The 20,723-nt window shown below is 40.4% G+C and overlaps 1 protein-coding gene across 1 annotated transcript in view; it reads right to left on the bottom strand.

The window, feature by feature from the left end:
- Positions 1-1,194: 1,194 nt before the first annotated feature.
- LOC117233936 (photoreceptor outer segment membrane glycoprotein 2-like) overlaps positions 1,195-20,723 on the bottom strand; it is a 61,626-nt gene continuing 42,097 nt past the window's right edge. Inside the window, exons 2-6 of the mRNA XM_033494676.1 lie at positions 13,725-13,861; positions 11,538-11,694; positions 5,591-5,819; positions 3,151-3,300; positions 1,195-2,015 (exon numbers count right to left, since the gene is read on the bottom strand). Of these exons, the coding sequence (XP_033350567.1) occupies positions 1,947-2,015; positions 3,151-3,300; positions 5,591-5,819; positions 11,538-11,694; positions 13,725-13,854 (735 nt within the window). The 5' untranslated portion in view covers positions 13,855-13,861 and the 3' untranslated portion in view covers positions 1,195-1,946. The remainder of the gene's footprint in view (positions 2,016-3,150; positions 3,301-5,590; positions 5,820-11,537; positions 11,695-13,724; positions 13,862-20,723) is intronic.

Below are 20,723 nucleotides of genomic sequence, written 5' to 3' on the forward strand. Positions count from 1 at the left end.
CTTGTAAAATAGAGAGTATCAAACTAGGTTGCGAACCTTTGAATCCTGAAAACCTTTCACAGCAATATTCCCAAATTCCGAATTGCGATTTAACCACTACGTCTGAGTAAAAGAATAAAATAATAATAAAATAAAGTAGAATAAGCTCGGCCATAACAATAATATATTGGTTAACATATTTAACACTCGTTACACTAGCTTCTCTACTAAATATACGCTTGCAATAAATATTTTGTAATATCTACGTATTTTTAGATTTGTTCCAAATCTTTTGCTTTCTAAAAGTATTCCAATATTTTCGTGAGTTACTGTAGCTTGACTAATCTGTATGAAGTTTATCGATCGTTCGTTTTACGCGCAAGAAAGCCTCGATTCGCTTGACACGAGCGACGGAACACAGCTGTAAGTTGCAACGAAAGAACCGCACCCTCGTCAGTTTGTACGCGCGAAACCGCTGCGCGAAACGAGGCGTATTCGCGAGAATCCCCTAGGGATTCTACCGTTCTTGATCCCTGTTAGTTTTCGTTGCTTCTTGCGAGCTATGCGGCTAGCAGTTTAAATCGAGTCCGCGTCATCGGAACGAGCACGCAATTATGCTTTTTTCCGCTAGTCGGTCGCTTCTCCCGCCTCGGGACTTCCCGATTCCTCCACGAGAACCACGAATCTCGAGCTTTCTCTAAACGTGATGAGGGTGGAGTGAGGTTTTTCTTCACTCCCCCTCCCCCTGCTGTCAGCCTTGAGGAACAAAAAGCTAGATTCTCGAATTTTCTTTAGCAGACGCTCCAGTCGAACTGTTTCGCCTGTTTCCGACGGAATTTTGGCCATTTCTCTACGCTTTTTAGCGTTTCATATCCTTCTCGGTTATTTTTGTCGTTGACAGATATTATGGTATTATTGATTCAACTTTTGTCAGTTAATTAGTTTCACATTATTTCACGATCGTATATCGGAAGGAACCTCTGTATTTCTTTGATGTTTTATTATACCTGAACTTACAGATTGATTTGACAGTTTCTAAATTTTCTATTCAGATCTTACTTTATCAGTCACGAGGAAAATATTCTTTCATATAACAAAGGATTATAAAATTTTGACTATCGTGTTTTATCGTCCATCGATACAATTCTTTTACGTAATAAAAAAAAAAAAAAAGAAGAAAAAGAAACGGAGCAATGTAAGCTTTATTCCATTTAACCATCGGTATCCAACGATTGTACTCTAGTAATTACATCTGTTCTTCAGTTTCTCCGATTCCTTTATCTATCGCATCGAATATCTCGATTCGTCGGGGGAGGAACACGATCGAGCACAGTGAACGCGGTTTTTTATCATCGTCGCGGTCCCCGGTCGAGATTTTCGAAGCTTCCGTACCATCTCTCCTCCATCCGTTCCTTTCTTTTGTTCAGACCCATCGATCGTTCGACTCGATACGACGGGGAAAACGAGCGGTTTAGTGGCGCGACTCGATTAACCGATTCCCAGTAATCATAGTGAAAGCTATCGTCGAATCTTGGCGACGTACTTCTGCGAGAAAGAAACTCTACGGACTCTTATCTTATCGTCCGTTGCTCTGGTCTGCGTCTTTATCGTCTTTCTCGTTCTAAACGAAACTTGTTTGTTCCTCAGAGGCCGTTTCGAGAGTGTATCGTAATCGATGATCGATTAATCCCCGCGGAGGACGCGCGCGTTGCTTCGTTAAACGCGCCTGTCTTCCGGCGATGGCTTTTCATTTCGATAAAAGCTTCGAGAAACGTTCCTCGATTCTTATAGATCTCTACGATTGAAGTTAAACTTGATCGATGCTTACACGGAACCGTATTATATATTTGCGTTGAAAGGTGGGGGAATTTTTGTTGGGCTTGTGAAGGAAGTGTCTGACGTGGAAATATGATTCTTCTTCGACGGCTTTGGTTTTATTTTCTGGTTTGTTTCGGTTTCCAGAGCTCTCAGTCCGTATCGCTGGAATATACAAGCGGACGTAGATCGATCATCGTATCGCCTTGTCCGCTGTTTTTCTATGGGGAGATTGAAAATGGAATCGTTGAATTAGGGGGAAGAATAATTAGAATTAATTTAGACTGTTGGAAGAAAGTTTCGGTTTCGATAAATAGAAGAAGCAGTAGATAAGAAGCGAAGACTGGACGAATTTTTGATAAATAAGTTTCGGTTAATCTGTATAACTAGCCTTACTAATAAGATTATAATTTTTCTACCCGAATTGTTAATTTCGCGCAATTTACCCATTGCACGTGTTTCTCCATAATCCACCTACCCATTGATTAATAAAATAGCAACGTTCACGCGGTGTCTGCGTGATAGAAGTAAGAAATGTCAAGAGATAAAATTTCAGCCAACACTCGTAGCTACAAAGTTTTTAAACTTTTCTTCATCACGTGGTCGCCTTTCTAATGAAAGTCCGACGCGGGTCTCCGTTTCTTTCAGTGGCGCGCGTGCGCTTCCATTCTAACTCGGAGAAATTAGAAAATTAAACAAATAAAGCCGGAGCGGCGCCGCTTGAGCAAAGTGTTCCACCGACAACACATACAGCTGCATATACATAGATGCAGAGGCGCAAACTTCATTCCGTGGATATTTCTAGCAAAGTTAGAAAGTTACTGTAGCTTCCCTTTAACTCTTTTCAGCTGGCAGCAAGTTGCTCGGTCTACACATGTAGGGTTTGAGAATTAGCAACTCTCCGGCGAAAAACGAGACAGCAACGAGCGTGCTCGGATGAAACTGTCTGAGAGAGACATTAAAAATGTACGAACGAGTAGTTGAAACGTTAAATGCAGTGAGGACAGTTTTTTCTGATTTGTTAATTGAATTTTGGGGACTTGTTGAAATTTTGGTACACGCGTAAAGTGGTTGAAGGAAAGTTTGATTTTTATCAGTTGTTGTTTGATTATGAGAGAAAAGTACTTATTATAAAGAGGTGTAAAGTACTTATTATAGCCACGAGCTAGACAAATATTGTCCGAATTAAATTATTTCATTTTTCTCAATCGATCTAAAACCTGATCGTCCGAAATTTTCCTCGTTCATTCGATTGACACCGATTTTTCGCACATTTACGAACAGCATCGTTCGTCGAGCGACTCGCTGATGGCTCATCCGGGGAATCGATTGATTCAATTCAGCCGGTCCACTAACCCGATCTATCTGGCAGAGATTAGGTCCGCTGGCTAAGCCAAAATCCAGACGGCCATAGAGCCAACCCGGTGAAGCTGCCCACCGATCTCCAAGCGCCACCGCGTTCCTCGCGGCAGTGAAGTCGAACCTCGACAATACGCTCACCGAAATCTGAAAAGGAATTTCCGTACGTTAGTTGTATGTATTTGTACTATAAAATTTGTTCCCCTTGTCAAGCCTTTCCTTATGTTGCAAATTTTTCTTTGCACTTGCAATGCTGTTCGTAATTAATTTTATATATGTATCGATATAACAAATATAATAAAATACAAATATAATGAATAAATGTAAAAATATGTATAATATATGTAGTATCGTGGACGAAAGGCCTAAGAAATATCGGGCGAACTATGAACAATGTCGCGAGAGCCGAGGCGCCGTCGGGCCCATCAATGTGTCATCAGTCTTTTCAAGTGCATAGTTTCGTGGAAAAGACCTACGTGACCCTGGCCACGAGCGCCTGCAGAACACGTGTGCGGTGGGCCTAGGAAAAAGACAACGGAATGCGGCAACGGCCAGAGCATTAGTCGAAAAGCAGAGTGCGAGTCGAGCGGAGACAGAGGTTGCGAGTGGCGTTGCCGAGAGAGTGTGGATTGCGCTGTTTTCTGTGCGTTTGGCGTGAATAGTTCAGGTTGAACAACAATCGTCTTTTTCTGTCTGATTAACATCTCTATTGTCCACTCTTTGTAAACACATTATATCACGATATTACATATAAATAATAACGACTACGTGTTATAGAACTCAAGAATTTGAGAAAAGAGCTTCAATTTTACTTTGTCTTGAAGCAAGTTTTTAACAAAAAGATCTGCCAGAATATGGGCAATTTCTATTGATACAGTCTATTTAACAAAAATGTGAGTGGCGTAATTTAGTAACTGTTCGATATGGCAGTACAAATCCTATTTACTATATATTAAAACGCTTTCATATTAATAATCGGCTCGACCAGCACGATTGCCTAAAATCTATAGCATTAATTTCCGATTAATAATAAAATTAGCTAATATCGAATTTCAGGACTTACATCACTGGAATAGCGATGTTGTGGTAGTTGAAAGTAAACCGACCAATAAAATGAAATTTTTGAAACATAATTAAACATAATGAAAACAGCAAAAGACTATTGTGCTTATAACAAAGTATAGGTATTAGAACAGGAAAACCCCGCCATTTTACGTTCAGCAAGATACCAATATTTTAACAATAAGTAATATGGTGCAGATGATTTCCAAAGCGATGAGAGAGATCGATAAAAGACAAAACGGAGCGAGGACACGTAATGAGGTGCGGATTAAATGTAATGTGCAGTGGAAGGGGTGATAGTGGTCATCAGTCGAGGGAAACATTAATGTTCATTATATTTCATGTGTTATAGGTTGAACACTGCGCGTCATGATTCTGAGAATTCGTGGACAGCTAGCGAGACAAAACTTGGAAAGCTTAGTGGTCAGTGACCAGGGAGGCGTGGAACAGATGATAGTGGCCGTTAGATGAGGGAAACATTTATGTTTCCTTATATTTCATGTTATATTATAAGTTGAACTGTATAAGTATTCGCGACCAGTTAGCAAAACGATTGGAGATATAATATTCACGAATTTTTACGTTGATTATTTTATCACATTATCTTGTTACGTTATCTTAGTCGAAGGACATCAGATTTTAAAGAATTTTTCTTGGATCAGAATAATTTGCCGCGCGAGCTTTTCTTCGCATAGTATAACATCTTGTCAATGAAGGTATAATGTCTAAGATGGTCTTGTTAGATTTCATAGAATATTTTTGTCGGATGAATACGATCGAGGGTTGAATTACTAGAGCAACGAAACGATGGAAATTTGGCGTGAAAAGCAGCCTTTCACCTTAAAATATTACGCGTTTGCGGGCTTCGATGACACGTGGTATCATCGCGTCCAGGCAATCAATAATTCCGAACGAATCTGATAATCCACCGCTATTTCAGTCCGCCTCTCGTCGACTCGCTTGCAGCTCTCCACTGTCGCGCTTGTTTATTCTAGATCCGCCAATAGCTGCAGCGATAAAATTGCTGCTATCTACGCTTGTAATTTTTCATTCGATCATCTGTCAAAAAAGAGCTTTGGAAAATCCGCGAATTACGTCGACTTAATCCCTTTGGTCATTTTTCTTCAGCAGATTTTTAGAAATTCCCTCTGTTTAAATAGATCAATATTTGATTCGCAGTGTAGAAAATCAAATATAGTCTTTGACATAAACGTATCTAGAAATTACAATGGAAAGAATAATCTACGTTGGTTCGACGTTGTCCAACGATCATTTCGATAACAAATTTGATCCATCGTGAAACGCACTTAATCCCAGCCATCCCGATTCGACTAAGCAATTGTTTGCGCCGGCCGGCGCGTTATTATTGATTTACCTGTAACACAAACAGAAACGCGATCAGGACTACGGTGGAATAGAGCGTTCCGTTTAGCACGCTGTTGATGGCGACGAGACAGCCCCGAGGGTTTAGGCTGTCGTAAGTGGAGTTTTGTTCCGAATTTGGCAGCTGAAGCGGATCGTGATAGCACGGACCCTTTACGTTGATTCGGCAGCAACTCCACGGCACCACCGGCGGTGTCACGCGACCATCCACTTTCGCGTACCTGAAACAAGATTCCTACGTGTCGGATCGCCTCCACACGTACAATCCATTTTCTCTCTTTTACGTTCCTCTGCTTCTCTAGCCCTCCTTCTTATCCCGGTCTCTACGGTGTCGTTCAGAAGAATCGTTATACTTTGGTAGAAACGTGTTTCCAAGATGTTGGCTGCTACATCGGTACAGCTGGACAAGGGAAAGATGGTTATGCCGTAAATGGACTGAGTTTGTTTTAAGGAAGTGGCGATTTTGAGTTGAGGTTTTTCTTTTGCGGGAATATTTTTGTCCCCGATTATGAAAGTAATATCAAAATTAGAAAGTAAAAAAGATCGTTACGTACGGTTGTAGAGCGATTAAGAAGGGAGTTAAAAATTAAAAGAAATTGTCACGTACTTTCGCAGGTACTGACAAACGCTTCAATTTTTTTCAATTACTTCTTGGATAGTCATAGAAAAAGCCAGGATCAGTGGACGCCAGGCGTAGGAAATTATCGGGGAACGTCGATAGCGAACATTAAACGAGCCACCGATTGGCATTCCGCAAGTTGTTGAACTTGCTAATTCGAACTTGTACGCGAACAGGTCTGCGAAGTACAGAATGAGCTACGAACCGTGTCGCGTACCCTCCTGGACCGGCGACACCATCTCGACCGTGGCTTTTCGTGGCAAGTTTTCGTGCGAAAAGCGGTCATCGACCACAGGACTTTCACGTGTCCTATACGGTGGCTACGTTCGGGTAATTAAACGCGGTGGCATCGATCTGCGGCTTGAATCGGTTCATGGACATCGATAGAGGCGAGCTTGGATTTCGCGATGCGAAATTGGAGAAAGATCATTTCGGAAAGTTGCTTCCATGAATTATAGATTCCGTCGAGAGCTAATCGGATGTAGGAGTCTTTTCAAAATTGCTGGCAAATCTGGGATCACTGTAAGAATTCTTTAAGGAAAGAGCATTACCATCGTTATAATAATCGATATTTTTGAAATGTACCTGACAGATGGTAAAGATAGATTTTTAGTACTAAAGAAAAAAAAAATGAAAAGGCAATATCGATAACACGATATTAGTTGCAAAACTATTGCGAAAAGTAGATTTTAAATTAGATTAGGTATTTTAAGATGTTTCAATTATACAGGCTGAAAGCGGCGATAAGGAATTCAAGAAACTCTTGCCTTAAAATTTAGGTATCCAGGACGTTCGAATAATTGATCGAGTAAAATGGTAGTTCTCATAATTAAAACGATGTTATATCACGTTAAACCGTTAACAAAGAATCAAAGAAACGACTGTTTTGAAATTTAGGTATCTAGGTCATTCGAGCAATCGACCGAGCGAAATGCTGCCTCTCATAATTGAAACGATGTTATGTCACGTTACACCTTATCGAATTAACCCGTGGCGTCAGCCATTTTGTCGCGTGCATATGATATAATCTCAATGGATTTTACGAGATCAACGTGGAGAAGGGGGTGGTTGACGCTTGGGGAATAGTTGCGGCGGCGAGGAGAGACCCGGGGCTCGATCCTAGTGGAAGGTATAATTCTGCAATTAACATAACGAGAAATCGATAACCCACTGTTCTATCTGCGATTACCAGCCACGACACAAAGGCTTCTATTCGGAACGCGCTATTAACCCTTTATTATCGAACGTATTACCGCTACCACATAATGCACACATACGTCAGCCTACAGAAACCTAACTATTAGGCAATTACCGCGAAACTACTCTAAGCAACGCGAACTCGCCCCGACTGCATGAATTGTTTCATTCAAATGTTTCGCATCCGTTACTTCCGCTTCTCTACTCGCAGCCAGCAAAATTCGTTAACCTCAACAATTCCAGGTATCAAGCGCACGGTATCTGTACCAAAAATCCTAAAGATAGTTTGCTAACTGTCAGAAATTTATTACAATCGGAAAACTCTATGGAATAATTACAGAAAGTGCAAGATTTTTGCGGAAATTTCTAATTTTTAATTCTTCGTTGGACGCTGATTCGAACGAAGAACATTGTTGCCAGATATTTTGCAATTTAAGCGGTAATAATGATCATGAATTGTGTACTTCGGCATTCCACAAGGCGATCGATCTTCACAACAATCGAGTTTGAAATACGGTAATTTGGTACGATAGAAGTTTTACAAAATGAAACTAGAAAATTATAAATATACAAAACGATGTCAGAGAATTAAGGGAAATACGCGTATCATTAATTAATTATTCATGCATAAATATTTATTTTCACCTAATGTACCAAGAAGAAGCACATATCGCCTACAGAATGATCGTGTAGCGGCACTCGACAGCAAACTTTCCAACGGTTTCTGTCCTGTGACTTGCTACACAGAGACCCTATCCTTCGGACAAGATGATTGCCAGATCATCGACGGAGCCAAACGTACGACGACGCGTACGACAACATAGACGCGGTGAACACACCGTTCCGCGTACTACCGTTCTGGCCATACGATGTTACACTGTGGTTCGCGATGCTGGAAGCGCAGTTCGGAACTGCCCGGATTACGGGCGACAAGACGAAATTTCAGACCGTTGTCGCGAATATTACCGCGCCGCACGTGCAGCTATGCGCGTGCCGCCGGGACATACTACTCGCCCCGCCGGTAACGTACCACGATGTACGCCGGAGGGTACCTCAAGAAGGAGCTCATTAAGAGATTGAGGGACTCGGACTCCAAGAGAGTGCGAAAGATGCTTGAAGATGAACACATAGGCGATAGGACGCCGTTCCAATTCTACCGGGATCTAATAAATCTTGCCATCCCGTCGACATCGAATGACTTTATCCTCACGCTCTGGGAGAGCCGACTACCGGTACATGTGCAACACGTTCTGGACGCCATGGACGAAAAGAAAGCTGAAACGCTAACCCGGATCGCCGATAGTATACACAAGATCCTCCCGGAGGCAGGACGGATTGTCGCGGTCAGCGCAGAAAGAGCGACAACGAACGACTAAATCGCGTCTGGGACGCGATGGAAGACGCCCTTTACGAAGACGAAACCGGAGTCGTCGTAGATCGACTTCGAGAAACAGATTGCAGCAGTTCGGACTCTGTTACTACCACGCGACGTTCCTAGAATGCGCGAAGAAGTGTCGTTCCCCGTGCACCTGGAATACGGGAAACGGGACCAGCCGTTCGTAAGCGGGGCAAGCGACGACGGCCTAGTATCCCGCCGCATATTCGTCATGGACAGGCACTCGAAGATCTCCTTCCTAGTGGACACCAGCGCCGATATATGCGTATATCTGCGCAATAAAATACGCGGACCCGCGAACAGAAGCGGATCGCAACATACGGTACCATCGTGATTAACCTGAACCTGTCCCTAAGACGAGCCTTCAAATGACGCTTTATAGTAGCCCATCATCGGCAGACTTTTTGAGCTGCTATGGGTTGCTATGGACCCGCGGAACAAACGACTCCTCGATACGACAACCCAATTGTCATCAATAGGATACGCTGCCACGGCCGACCAAATATCAATAAAAACCATAATCAGTGAATCAGTTTACCATCGACTCTTGGTGGAATTTCTGGACCTAACTCGTCTACCGGTTTTCGGGCGAGAGGAAACTCGACACGGCAATCGCAAGCTCTACGCAAAGTGTATATCGAAAGTTTGTTAATAAATATATTGTTAACTATACTCTAGTTTTTCTTTAGCACATATCACGACTTATCCACCTCAATCCAATATTAATATTCCGATGGCCAGACAGGCCAATCATCCTCCTTTGTGATGTAATCATATCGCAAACACGAGACATATAATTTTAACGATATGAAATAAATAGTGCGGAAATGATAGTCGAAATTTATTTAATATATTCACAAATTCTCATATGGATATCTAGGTTGGTTTGAAGAATATAACGGTTCACGACCTCGCTTAAAAATTCCTCCATGTTACACACAACTTTCTTTCTAAAGAAACAAACGAATCTGAGCGATCGAGGAGCATTAACGTGCAACATTTCACCGGCCGTAAACCATTTCTAAATCCAGATGGAGAATGCTTTCGCATGGGCGTAACGTGTGGCCGGTAAAAGCACACACGAAGGAGCCCTTAGAGGGTGAGTTAGGTGGGCCAGACCTGAGGTGAAAGGCCCTTTCCACGGCGTGGAAATAATCTGGCCATGGAAGGGCACTTTGCCGAGGAGCCAGCAGTGTTTTAAATCCTTTTCTAGGAGCATCTCGTGGAGGGCGTAGAATCACGTTTCATCTCCTTCACGCTCTTCCTTGTGCTTTTTCTTTTTTCGATATACAGGGTGTTAGAAAAAAGTGGACGATATATTAGGTTCATGTAAACTAGTTGGTGGAGTGCAACGAATCACGTAGGAATTAAGCGTAATTTAATCAGCGGATTAAACGTATGATATTTTCAACGCACGATTAAAGTTTGAATCCAAAGAAACATCCTACGTGCATCAACCTATAAGTATAAGGCGTATATTTAATAATCAAGACCACGAACACGTTCTTTTAACACAACGTATAGTTTCATTAAGAAATGGAAACCTCTAAGAAACAACGACGTCGATGTAGCGAGTATGAACAGCTTTGCAGAATCGTGGATGGCCGCTTTAAAATCGTATGACGGGACCACCCCTCTCGGTCAACTACTCCCGTTAAAATTTCGTTTCTACGCGGTGGGAACGCGTATAGTCGTAATTAAAATCCTGGCATACTTTCTGCGTTTCCATTAAAGTTCCTGGAAAATTTGTTCCTCGCCGTCGGTGGACAGAAATGGCTTGGGTATTACGTGTAATTATTGCGCGGATGCTCGTGGAAAAAATGTTACCAACACGATGGGATGGGTGTCGTGATTTGTTGAATTTCAATGCGCTTGATCGTGTGATTTCTGGTATCCTATTTTATATTCATAGAATAGTAATATTCTCCTGTGTTTGCCTGCAATTCAGGTTAGGGTTCATGTTCCATTCATAGTTTTATACAGGGTGAATCATGAATTACTTTACATTCTTTTGTTGTCAGTGAAGCGACTGGAACTCTTTCCGTGTCGTATCATATAATTGAAACGGGTATTTGGGACGATTGGAGTTCCCTTTTTATCAATCCTGCTTTTCCCAAGAAAATGAAAATGATAACAATGAAATTGTAACCTGTTCCCGCTCAGTTTTTAACTAATGTTCAGACAAGTTTCCGTAATGTTAAACACGCAGCATGCAAAATATACAGAATAATAAAAATATTAAACATATCAAATAAATAATACATAGTAGGATATATGTATGAAATAAATAATCGAAAATATATAAAATAACGAAAGCAAAATTCCATTTTTTTTTGTTACGTTTATAAAAATATGGATTTGTACGGACATTAAGTTTGCATTAAATTGCAGTTCGTATCTTTTCGAAGAAATTCAATTTCCGGTTACAATTTTAATTATAATTATAACACCGTATGAATTCTTATGATAACAGTTTAATAGCCACGATAAAATTTCGATATACTACTTTCTTGGGAAGATGTTCCACTTGGGTTAAGCAGGATCACTTCCTTGGAAGTAACACGACTATCGTAAGACGATAAAGCTCACATTGTCCATGAACCATGGTGGAGGGTAGGTGAGAAGATAATAGTCGATAAACGCGGATGAGATATAGATTTTATGGTGTATCCGATCGATAGGTGCTATCGACCCTCGATTGTCTTGACATAATTAAGCGATAATTACCTCAAGATATCCGGTGAGTCAAGCACAAGAAACTCCCGTTGCAGCCAATATGTCTTGTGCCAATCGTCGGACGAATCTATTCCACAACATTGCATGTTAACCTGCATGCTGTCTATTTTTCGCTTCCATGACACATCTGTGAAGTATCTTTTCATACCTATTTCACAGAATACGGAGAATTTTGACGATGAATTTTGATGAATTTTAGAAGGAACTAATTCTTTAGAATACGATCAAACACGATTCATTCGTATTATCTTAAAAAAATCATAATTATTAAATGGCACTAAAGGAGAGACGCAAATAATATTTAACCTATGCATGATGATTGAATCTCCCATGGGTTACCAATAAAGTGACTCCTGGGAACGAGACATACGGTGTATGAAAAAGAATGGCAGAATCGTCGGGCGTACATGAATCTCGATTATTCTCACACGAGATGGGACGGTATTCTGTGGAAGCGCCGACAAATTCCACGGAACGGTGGCCGGTAGCCTGGAATATTTTGCATTAGCCTACGACTTTCCGATATTTTATATCCTATCGAAGGAATTTGTCGAAGTGGTTGGATCCGTGGAAAATTGAAATTTTCATTTTCATTTCGCGGTCGAGACCTTCGGCGTATTAATTAAAAACTCATGATCGAAATAATCAAATGTCGATTCTAGTTAAATACTGGCGATTGAAGGTTCACGCGAGATCGAGCAGTTTATAGCGATTTCATTAGCGGTTTGGGAGATTTCAAAGTAACCACGTGGATCTTTCCATTTTAACGCAAGTGTAGAATAACGAATACAAAGATTCCCCATAGATAATTTTATTTTATTACAATTCTGTTTTTTTTTATAACTTTGTCATGCTTCATTCTACATTTATTTTGTCAAAGGAAGATAAAGAAATAGTAAACGCACGAAGATCTTCGTATGGTTCGCGGTTCGCGGATAATCAAAGTAAAATATATGTTTATCGTGGACCAAACAACTGTTAATTCGATCACCACGAAACATTTCACTGATACATTGTTTCTTTTTGTATAATTTGTCAGTGGTATTAATGTTTGGATTATTCTGAACTCTGTCATTACCACTAAATTCACGAGATACAAAATATACAACACATGTCCTGCACCATAAACGATTCTTCACCAGCACTCACCCAGAAGCACTAAGTCGATCGCGATCTCCATATCTCTCACAATTTACAGCTAATTAGGGTAAATTTGCGTAGAGCACGCAGCGGAACGCGACGCATCAGCCTGCAAGTTTATCGGGAGCAAACGTTTCGAATTTCGAGGCCCGGAGCAAGAGGATCCACAGAGTCACGTATCTATTCATTAAGTAGCTAGACACCAAACGAGATTTCCATCGGTAATTTCGAACGGGACAGCCGGTGTGCGTCGCGTTCGACCGTCGATTTGCATATTACATAGTCGGATACTATTTCGCGGAAGCGCACCGTTTCCACCATCTGCCTGCCATATTGAGACAACACTCTGCTGAATCTAGCGTGCCTCGCGTGCCTCGTATACATCCAATCTTTCCGCTATTTTTCTCTTTCTTCTGTTTGCTTTGTTAAATATTCAAATTCGGAAAAACGACGGGCCAGCGGAAAATGAAGAAGGGAGAGGAACGTGGAAGGGGAAAAAAGGATAGGCGACAACGGATAGGCGTTCACGAGGCGATCACGCGGACAAAATGAATTCGCGTACAGCCACCTGCCGATCCGCGAATATCGCTCGCATACATCGTTTGTCGATGAATATTTCACGATTCCGGCGTTTGCCTCGGTTTCGCTTTGTCTCTCTGTTTTCGGAAAATGGGTTATCCGCGCTCGGCCACCGACGAATACCGTTTGCCTTGCTTTCGTTTTCGTTAATGGAGTTATCGTTGGCTTCGTGCAACGCCTGCGAGCGTTTATTGTTCCAATGGATGGAAATTAGGGAAATCGCGAAGCTCGAAGATATTATAGATCTGTTTGGGATTAATCGTTTGGCGAAGAAAGAAAATCGCTCGAGAAATTAAAAATTTAGAAATGAAGACAAAGCGATATAAAACCGGGAGAACTCAATGTCCATAAAAAATAAGCGGCAGAAAGTAATTTTTCAGTTAGAGTCAAATCAAATAGACATAATCGATTTTTCCCCAATTTTCCCTCCCCAATATTATTTTAAACTCTGGAACTCACCCTCGTGAAGAGTTTGCCTAAGTTGAACCGTTAAAAGATCCGCTGTAGAGAAGCAGATGCTGGCCATGAAGCAGCCAACGAGCACCACGAACAAACCTATCAGAGTCCATAGGAACAGTCTCAGGTTCATCCCTGGCCTGAAACAGACGAATCGTCCGTTATCACCAACTGGATGGCTTAATCTATAATCTTTATTTAAGACAGCCTAGAACCGGTCCATTTTTAACTCAGCAAGGAATCAGTCGTCTTCCAATTTTCACACTTTGATGCAAACACGGGTGCGTCTATGTGCGTGTACGTGTATGAATTGAAAGGAGGCGGAAAATCATTCTAACCACCGACTAGATACCGCGGAGATACATTAACGAGCGAAAGGATAATTAAAACAAATGAAGTTTGGCGGAGTATCGGTGGAATTACTTGAAAATTCTGACAAATCGATCGGCCTTCGGCAAGCGGCCGTTTTCCAATTCGTACTCGGCCGGTCGACAGAGAGAAAGAAAATTAAGAAAAACACGCTAGGGGTTAATTCTCCGGTCGTTCTCCAACGAGGTTACGCTCGAATCCACTTTTCGCCACTCTCTTTTTCCTCCTAGCCCTTTTTCGTTGTCCATTTATCGTTTCTTTTCGTTTCGTCTATAAAGAGTCGAATGAACTGGATGTTCTCTTCGATCTTCGTTGTTCAGGTTAGATACTTTTCTTAGACTTAGATGATTGTGAAGTTTAATCGATAAATTCGTTGATCGATATACCATTGAGAATTTTCGTCAATTTTATTCGACGAGTATAGCGCAAAAGAATTCTTCACCTTTCTGAAAATATATACTCTACCATATACGTTTAACGTTACTTGTTTAGATGAATTTGTTTAGATTTTCACCATATAATTTTACGTACATCCGATTTTCTTCGGGGAAAAATCCTAGTTTCCAATTTTTTAGCACTTTTGTCTCCATCTCCCACGGATTTTGTATAATAGCAACCGAGACGCACATTGTGCTCGCGTAGATCCGATTACAAGGACCAATTGATTGTATTCACGCACACTCGACATCCCTAATGAATGCTTCAATCCGGTGAATTTCCGTTCGCGGCGCGGTTTCCGCAGGGAAATATCAAGAATATCCTGTCGTTGTTCTCGTTAACTAATTTACGCGAAATCACAGCTTCGATCCGGCTAATTCGCAATTTGGCCGGTATTGTACCACGAAATTTAACCTTCCAGCCTTTTTCAGTCTTCTGATTTCTCTAATTGTACTAATTCGCGTACCGATGAAACGTTCAAATAACTACATGGAAACGTATTGCGGCAGAGAACAAAGTTACAAATTAATTAATTACGAAGCTAAAGGGATGACACTGTGAAGAATTGAAATACGCGATTAAATCGAAAAATTCTCCGAACCTTTACACATGCCACAAACATGTTCAACCTACTAATTAATACGTAAATTTGTTATGGACAGAATCGACATAAAATTACAAAAAGCGACAGAATGTAATTTGAAAATTTGTGTTACGACAATAATTGGTTTACCGTTACATTTTAGTATTTCTGGAATATTTTATCATAAAATTAAAATTCGGAAAGAGGTTACTTTTTGGTGATTCGTTTTCGAAGCCGGTACACGTGCAACGAATGAGCAATTTGCAGAAAAATGAACTTATCTTTCTTACGACGTTTCTCTTCCACGAGGCTATCGCAAAAACCGAAGAAATTAAAGGAGGAATGTCGCTCGCGGTACCTTTGATCGCGTGGATGTTGTGGGTCGTTAATTAAGCCGCGATGTCATCTTCTTCTTCGTGTACACTTCGTGATTGCGCGTTTCCACGTTGAATATTGTAAGTTAGAGTGATGTACGTTGATTACTATCACGATTACTTATGTATTGCGTACAAAATGTTTACCAATGTAACGATTACGAATGCATTTTTAAAGGAAAATGAAAAAAGATCAAGATAAGGTTACAGACGATATAAATGAGATTATATACGAGATATGAGACAGACAATGTAGACGATGTAACAGATGTAAATTACAAAAGTACCATTCAATTTACTTCTGTTAGTCATTTTAATATTCCAGAAATTTGTCAAAAAAGCTTCTCAAATGATACAAATTTTCTAACCTAACCGCAAACGCTATAAACCAATCAATTATATTCTTAATTGTATCATCGATTCATTAATTATTCATTAATCCCTACAATCCATTATATTAATAACTCAAGGATTACATAAAACAATTAATCTTCTGAATATAATATACGAATAAGGAATAAAAAGATTAAAAAAAGAGCATTTCGTTAATTATGTCACACGTTTCTCCGGTACAGAAGGCACAGAAAAGTGAAATCTTATTAATTCAACTACAATTACCCTTCGGCATAGTGGAAGTAATTATAGCACAGCTTCACGCCCACCAGATTATGAGCGAGCACGTAAAGACCGTATAACGTCAGGGTTTTAAACACAAGCCCGAAGAGATTCTCGTCGTCGAAGCGCAGTTTCGTCGCAATCACGAACGAAGCAATCACTCCCATGAAAAACAGCAAGAATCCGATAAGAAGACTCGCTAGAATCGCGAGCACTACGTATCGATGCAGATATTTTCTCTGATTTTTCGTGAATTTTATATCGAATACTGCCATTTTAATAATGTCACCGTGTTTCCTTTCTTTTGTCCCATCAACGCCCTCTCGTACGATTTAATATTATCGGCGAGTTTTGTTTCTTTGATAATTATTAAAATTAGGTATTAAAATAGAAATCAGTCGTCTATTTGAAATTGACATGGATATTTCTATTCGCTGGAAGAACCATGGCTATTCGGCGTAAAATAGAATAATTCTGTTGTTAAGAATATTGTTAAATAAATTATTGTAAGAGAACCCAAGGATGACTGGAATAAATCGAAACGAGGAAGGACCTATAATCTACATCGTCGTCGCTAATTAGTCGTTCCCATGTCGCGTAGTTCGTTCAGAATTCTGGCACTTGTGTCGAGGCCGGTTTGCTGCCGTGTTAAGGATCCGGAATTTCCTCATTCCTGCGACGGAAACTGTACCCGCCGAGGTATTTCTATGGTATCTAGGGAGTCTTCGTAGTGAATCGCGTCCATGTCTACAGGGTGGAACACGCCACCTTGCGACAAATCCCTTAACACTTACAGCAGTTCACAAAAAATATTCCAAAACTTACGAAAATCTTTTATGAATGCGTTGCTTATGTTATTGTGTACCAATGAAATTTCAAAATGTTTTATATAACACGTTCAATACGGACATATAAGTTCTTTACGGTAAACATTCAAATACATTCTTTAATTTACTACGTGTATCTTCCATGCATTCAAGTCTCTCCTGTTTATTTCACTATTTTTGTTTATTCCTCTTTAAACACAGTTTCCGATAGAAATTATAATACCCACTCTATAGTAACTTTACGTTAAGCAACTATTACGATATAAAGAATCTTGAATTTGTTTCAACGTCGAAGAAATAAAGCCACGGAAACTTCCAAGAAAATTTTAGTCTTCTGCTATTACCTACTACATTAAAACTACCACTTGCGTGAAGGTTAAAACGCAAATTTCCAGTATGCTTAAGCTATCGAAGTTTCTGGTGGACGATGCAAAATCGTAGGATACACGGTAAAAGCGACGAATTGAAGGGAACACGAACAACGATCCTTCCTTTCTCTTACACATTCTCCCTTTCTCTCTCTCGGGGTGAAAATCGTTTAAAACGCGCCGAAAGTTTTTTAATTCCGCGAGAGGATCGTGCAGCCAGGGTTTTTCATTAACAGAAACTACGAAAAATCTGACGATGGGCGGCCAGCAACGGCGTGCTGGAGGATTACTTCCAGGTCACCCGGTAAGTGCTAACGCGCTATACCAGCGTTGCTGTAACGGGCATCGTTGCAGGACGAGAAGAACGAGTAAACGAGGGAGTATGGAGGCATTCAGTGTACTCAAGGGTGGAAGTTGCGAAACGTGTACGGTCTCTCGCCTTTTGCTCCCACCCTTTTCTGTTGCCTATCAAAACAGTCGTTTCGTACGGAAATTTCACTATCCTAGTCCGAATGAATATTAATTCAATTCCTCTTGTATCTGATAAAAATCTCAGCGTACACTCCGGTGGGAGGAATTCGTTGTTGCGTGCAATCGGATGGCAGAGTTTTATTTCCTCTTTGTTCGTGGCCACGACGTTTTAATTAATTTTTCCCTTTATCGGAGTGACCGTATTTATTTAGAATTTCTACGTACCTTTTAGCTATCGTATCGGATCGAGGTCTTTTTTATGGCCATGTTACTGGAAACTGCAATGTTTTGGAGAGTAGAATCGAATTAACTACCCATCTCTTTCAAATGGATTATTTAATTCTTAATACGTGGACACGAAATATTAAAAAGACAATGCGCCCTACATATGCTATTTGCGAACGATTTTTTAAAATTAATTCCATCAACAAACGAACTTCTATTAATCTGTAACAAAGTCAAGTCAGAATTTGTAATTCTACCTGTCAATAATTATTCCAACAACATTGAAAATATTCCAAGCAATCATTCACATCGAAACTCTCGATATTCGATATTTACGTCTTACATTTCATAGCACGTTTCGATTAATCGAACGATCTACTGTGGCTGGTCGTATCGATAGCCGCAATACCGGTTGGAAACGCGGGGTAAAAAGCTCCCCTCATAACCGCGATAAATTCATTGACAATGTATGGCCACGGCGCGCCTCGTCCCTCCGGAATAATCAATTACCACAGGCTCATTAATTAACTGGGAAAAGTGCAACGATTTAAAGGCAGAGTAACGATGCAAGTGGTACGGTGCCACGGATGAAAGAGGAAGTATAACTGGATGAGCATAAGATGCCCTATAATGAATCACCCTCAGATGATTCAAGGATTTAATGGGAAAATATTTTGTGGAGATAGTTGAAGAATTTTTTTTTCGAATTTGGAAATTGATGCGATTATGGAATTTAGCAGAAGTATCGATTAAATAAATATTTTGCGAAACGTATCGTATTTCTTTAGAACAGAGAATTTTGATTCGATTACTATTTATCTGTATCTACATAATCTTAGACTTTATAATTATTTCTCGAGTGAATATGTAATAAAATTATCAAACGTATACTTCACAATTTCCATCCAAATTCAGAACGAACTAAATCATCCGTTTGCTAGGATGCGATAAATTCTCCATAGAATTCATCCCATATTTGCTACTAACAATAATTCATATTCCTCACAATCAAACCATCAGAGGGTTCTAATCGATCTATTATTCAATCTGTTTATTTCATCAGGCGTAAAACTAAATCTATCACACCTCCGAATAAATCCAAATTCAAATTTGCCAAAATTAACTATCGATCGTTCATCCGTGATAATTCTTGCATTGCGTAATTCGTCGTTGCTTTTTCCCTCTTTTCACCTATTTTTTAACCTTCCCTTTTTCCTCTGTTTATCACGGTAGACACAATTCCCGTTCGCTGGTTAACAACGGCCAATGAAAACGTTTCATTACGCATCGGTGTTCCGTTGTTCGTCGACCAGGACCAGCTTTATCGCGTTTGTTTGCTCTTCTCAGCACGCTGATTTCCGGAAATCCGCGGGAAATCATCGAGCCACCAGTTTAAACGCGGCTTCAGCGACATTCCCGAGAGGATTCGAACGATCCCACGGTTTAATCGAGCATTGCGACTGCTAAGGGCCGATTCAGCGGGCTCTTTGGTCCAAATTCTGACGTTTCAGAGATTCGATTTTAGGGGCAGAGTTTTATGGAGATTCTGTGTGCTGAGATCTAACCTTGTTACCTGAGATCTACCTAGCCGTATTTGAGCTTGCGAAAATTGAAAAATGTTTAATCCATATTCGAGGATTTTTCGTTATACAGGTTTTTTTATTCCCGAGGAATTCTATTATTTAGAAAGAGATGTGGGAAAGTAATTTGTTATATGTCCGAGAAGTGAACTTGATGACAGTCACTGCACAGGATTAATCACAAGCATCGCCGAATAAAATTGATTTGTTTTATCTCTCAAAGATTATTCTTTAACAATCGTACCGTTATTTTCCCAGCTTATAAATCTTTTATCTCAGAATATCCCATGCCCTCGATATTTACAGAAATCAATGACAAAATGCACAAAATATTCGCGCAAATAGTGGCGTCGTAATCATACAATTTCACGTTACAGGTTTTGTTACCTGCTGTAATAGGAGAGAAATAACGTAAGCTGACAGATCGGAAGCGATCGATTCAATTTTCTCCATCGATATAGTTAGGATCGAGGCGACAAACGCGTGTGGCAACTCAAACAATCAAACGGAACAAACGGCCCGCCTAAATCGTGCCAATCGATCGGTCCTGGTTGACCAGCGGATCTATGCCTCAATTAACACCTGGCTGGTGCGTGCGCACCGGTCGCAATACATCGGAATCAATCCTCATTAGCATAGGTTTTAATTTAATTGCCGCGGGGAACGAGCAGCGCCACGATACCTCGTTATTTTTCTCGATCGAGTTCGTTTCTACCGGACACCCTGTTACTTCGTGTCCAATCCGGTGACCGTGTTCACCGTGAAATGCTAAATAGCTTGGATTTATCGCTTGTAAAGAAATTCTCCGAGGAAAGTTGCACCTTTTTTTTTTTACCTTATTTTACAATCGAAATTTTTATCAATTTCTTCTTACGCTTCAATATTACGCCGTTAATCTTCTTGTTCGACTGTATTTGGCGGTTACATTTTTTTACACTTTTGATTTACATTCTTTTGTAGATTATATCAGGACATTTTCAATTATCAATGTTCTTAGTTTATACTTACAATGTTGTACGATGCTAGTTGAATTTTCTTCTTTTCCCTGATTGACCAAAGATTTCGTCAACGCAGAACGTTCTCTTTTTTTCTTTTCTTAGGTATTATTTCATGATCGCACAGGCTGACGACAGACGGCAGTAAATTACCACG

This window comes from Bombus vosnesenskii, unplaced genomic scaffold, assembly GCF_011952255.1.
Source record: "Bombus vosnesenskii isolate JDL3184/JDL3185 unplaced genomic scaffold, Bvos_JDL3184-5_v1.1 scf7180000013301, whole genome shotgun sequence".
Classification (NCBI taxonomy): domain Eukaryota; kingdom Metazoa; phylum Arthropoda; class Insecta; order Hymenoptera; family Apidae; genus Bombus; species Bombus vosnesenskii.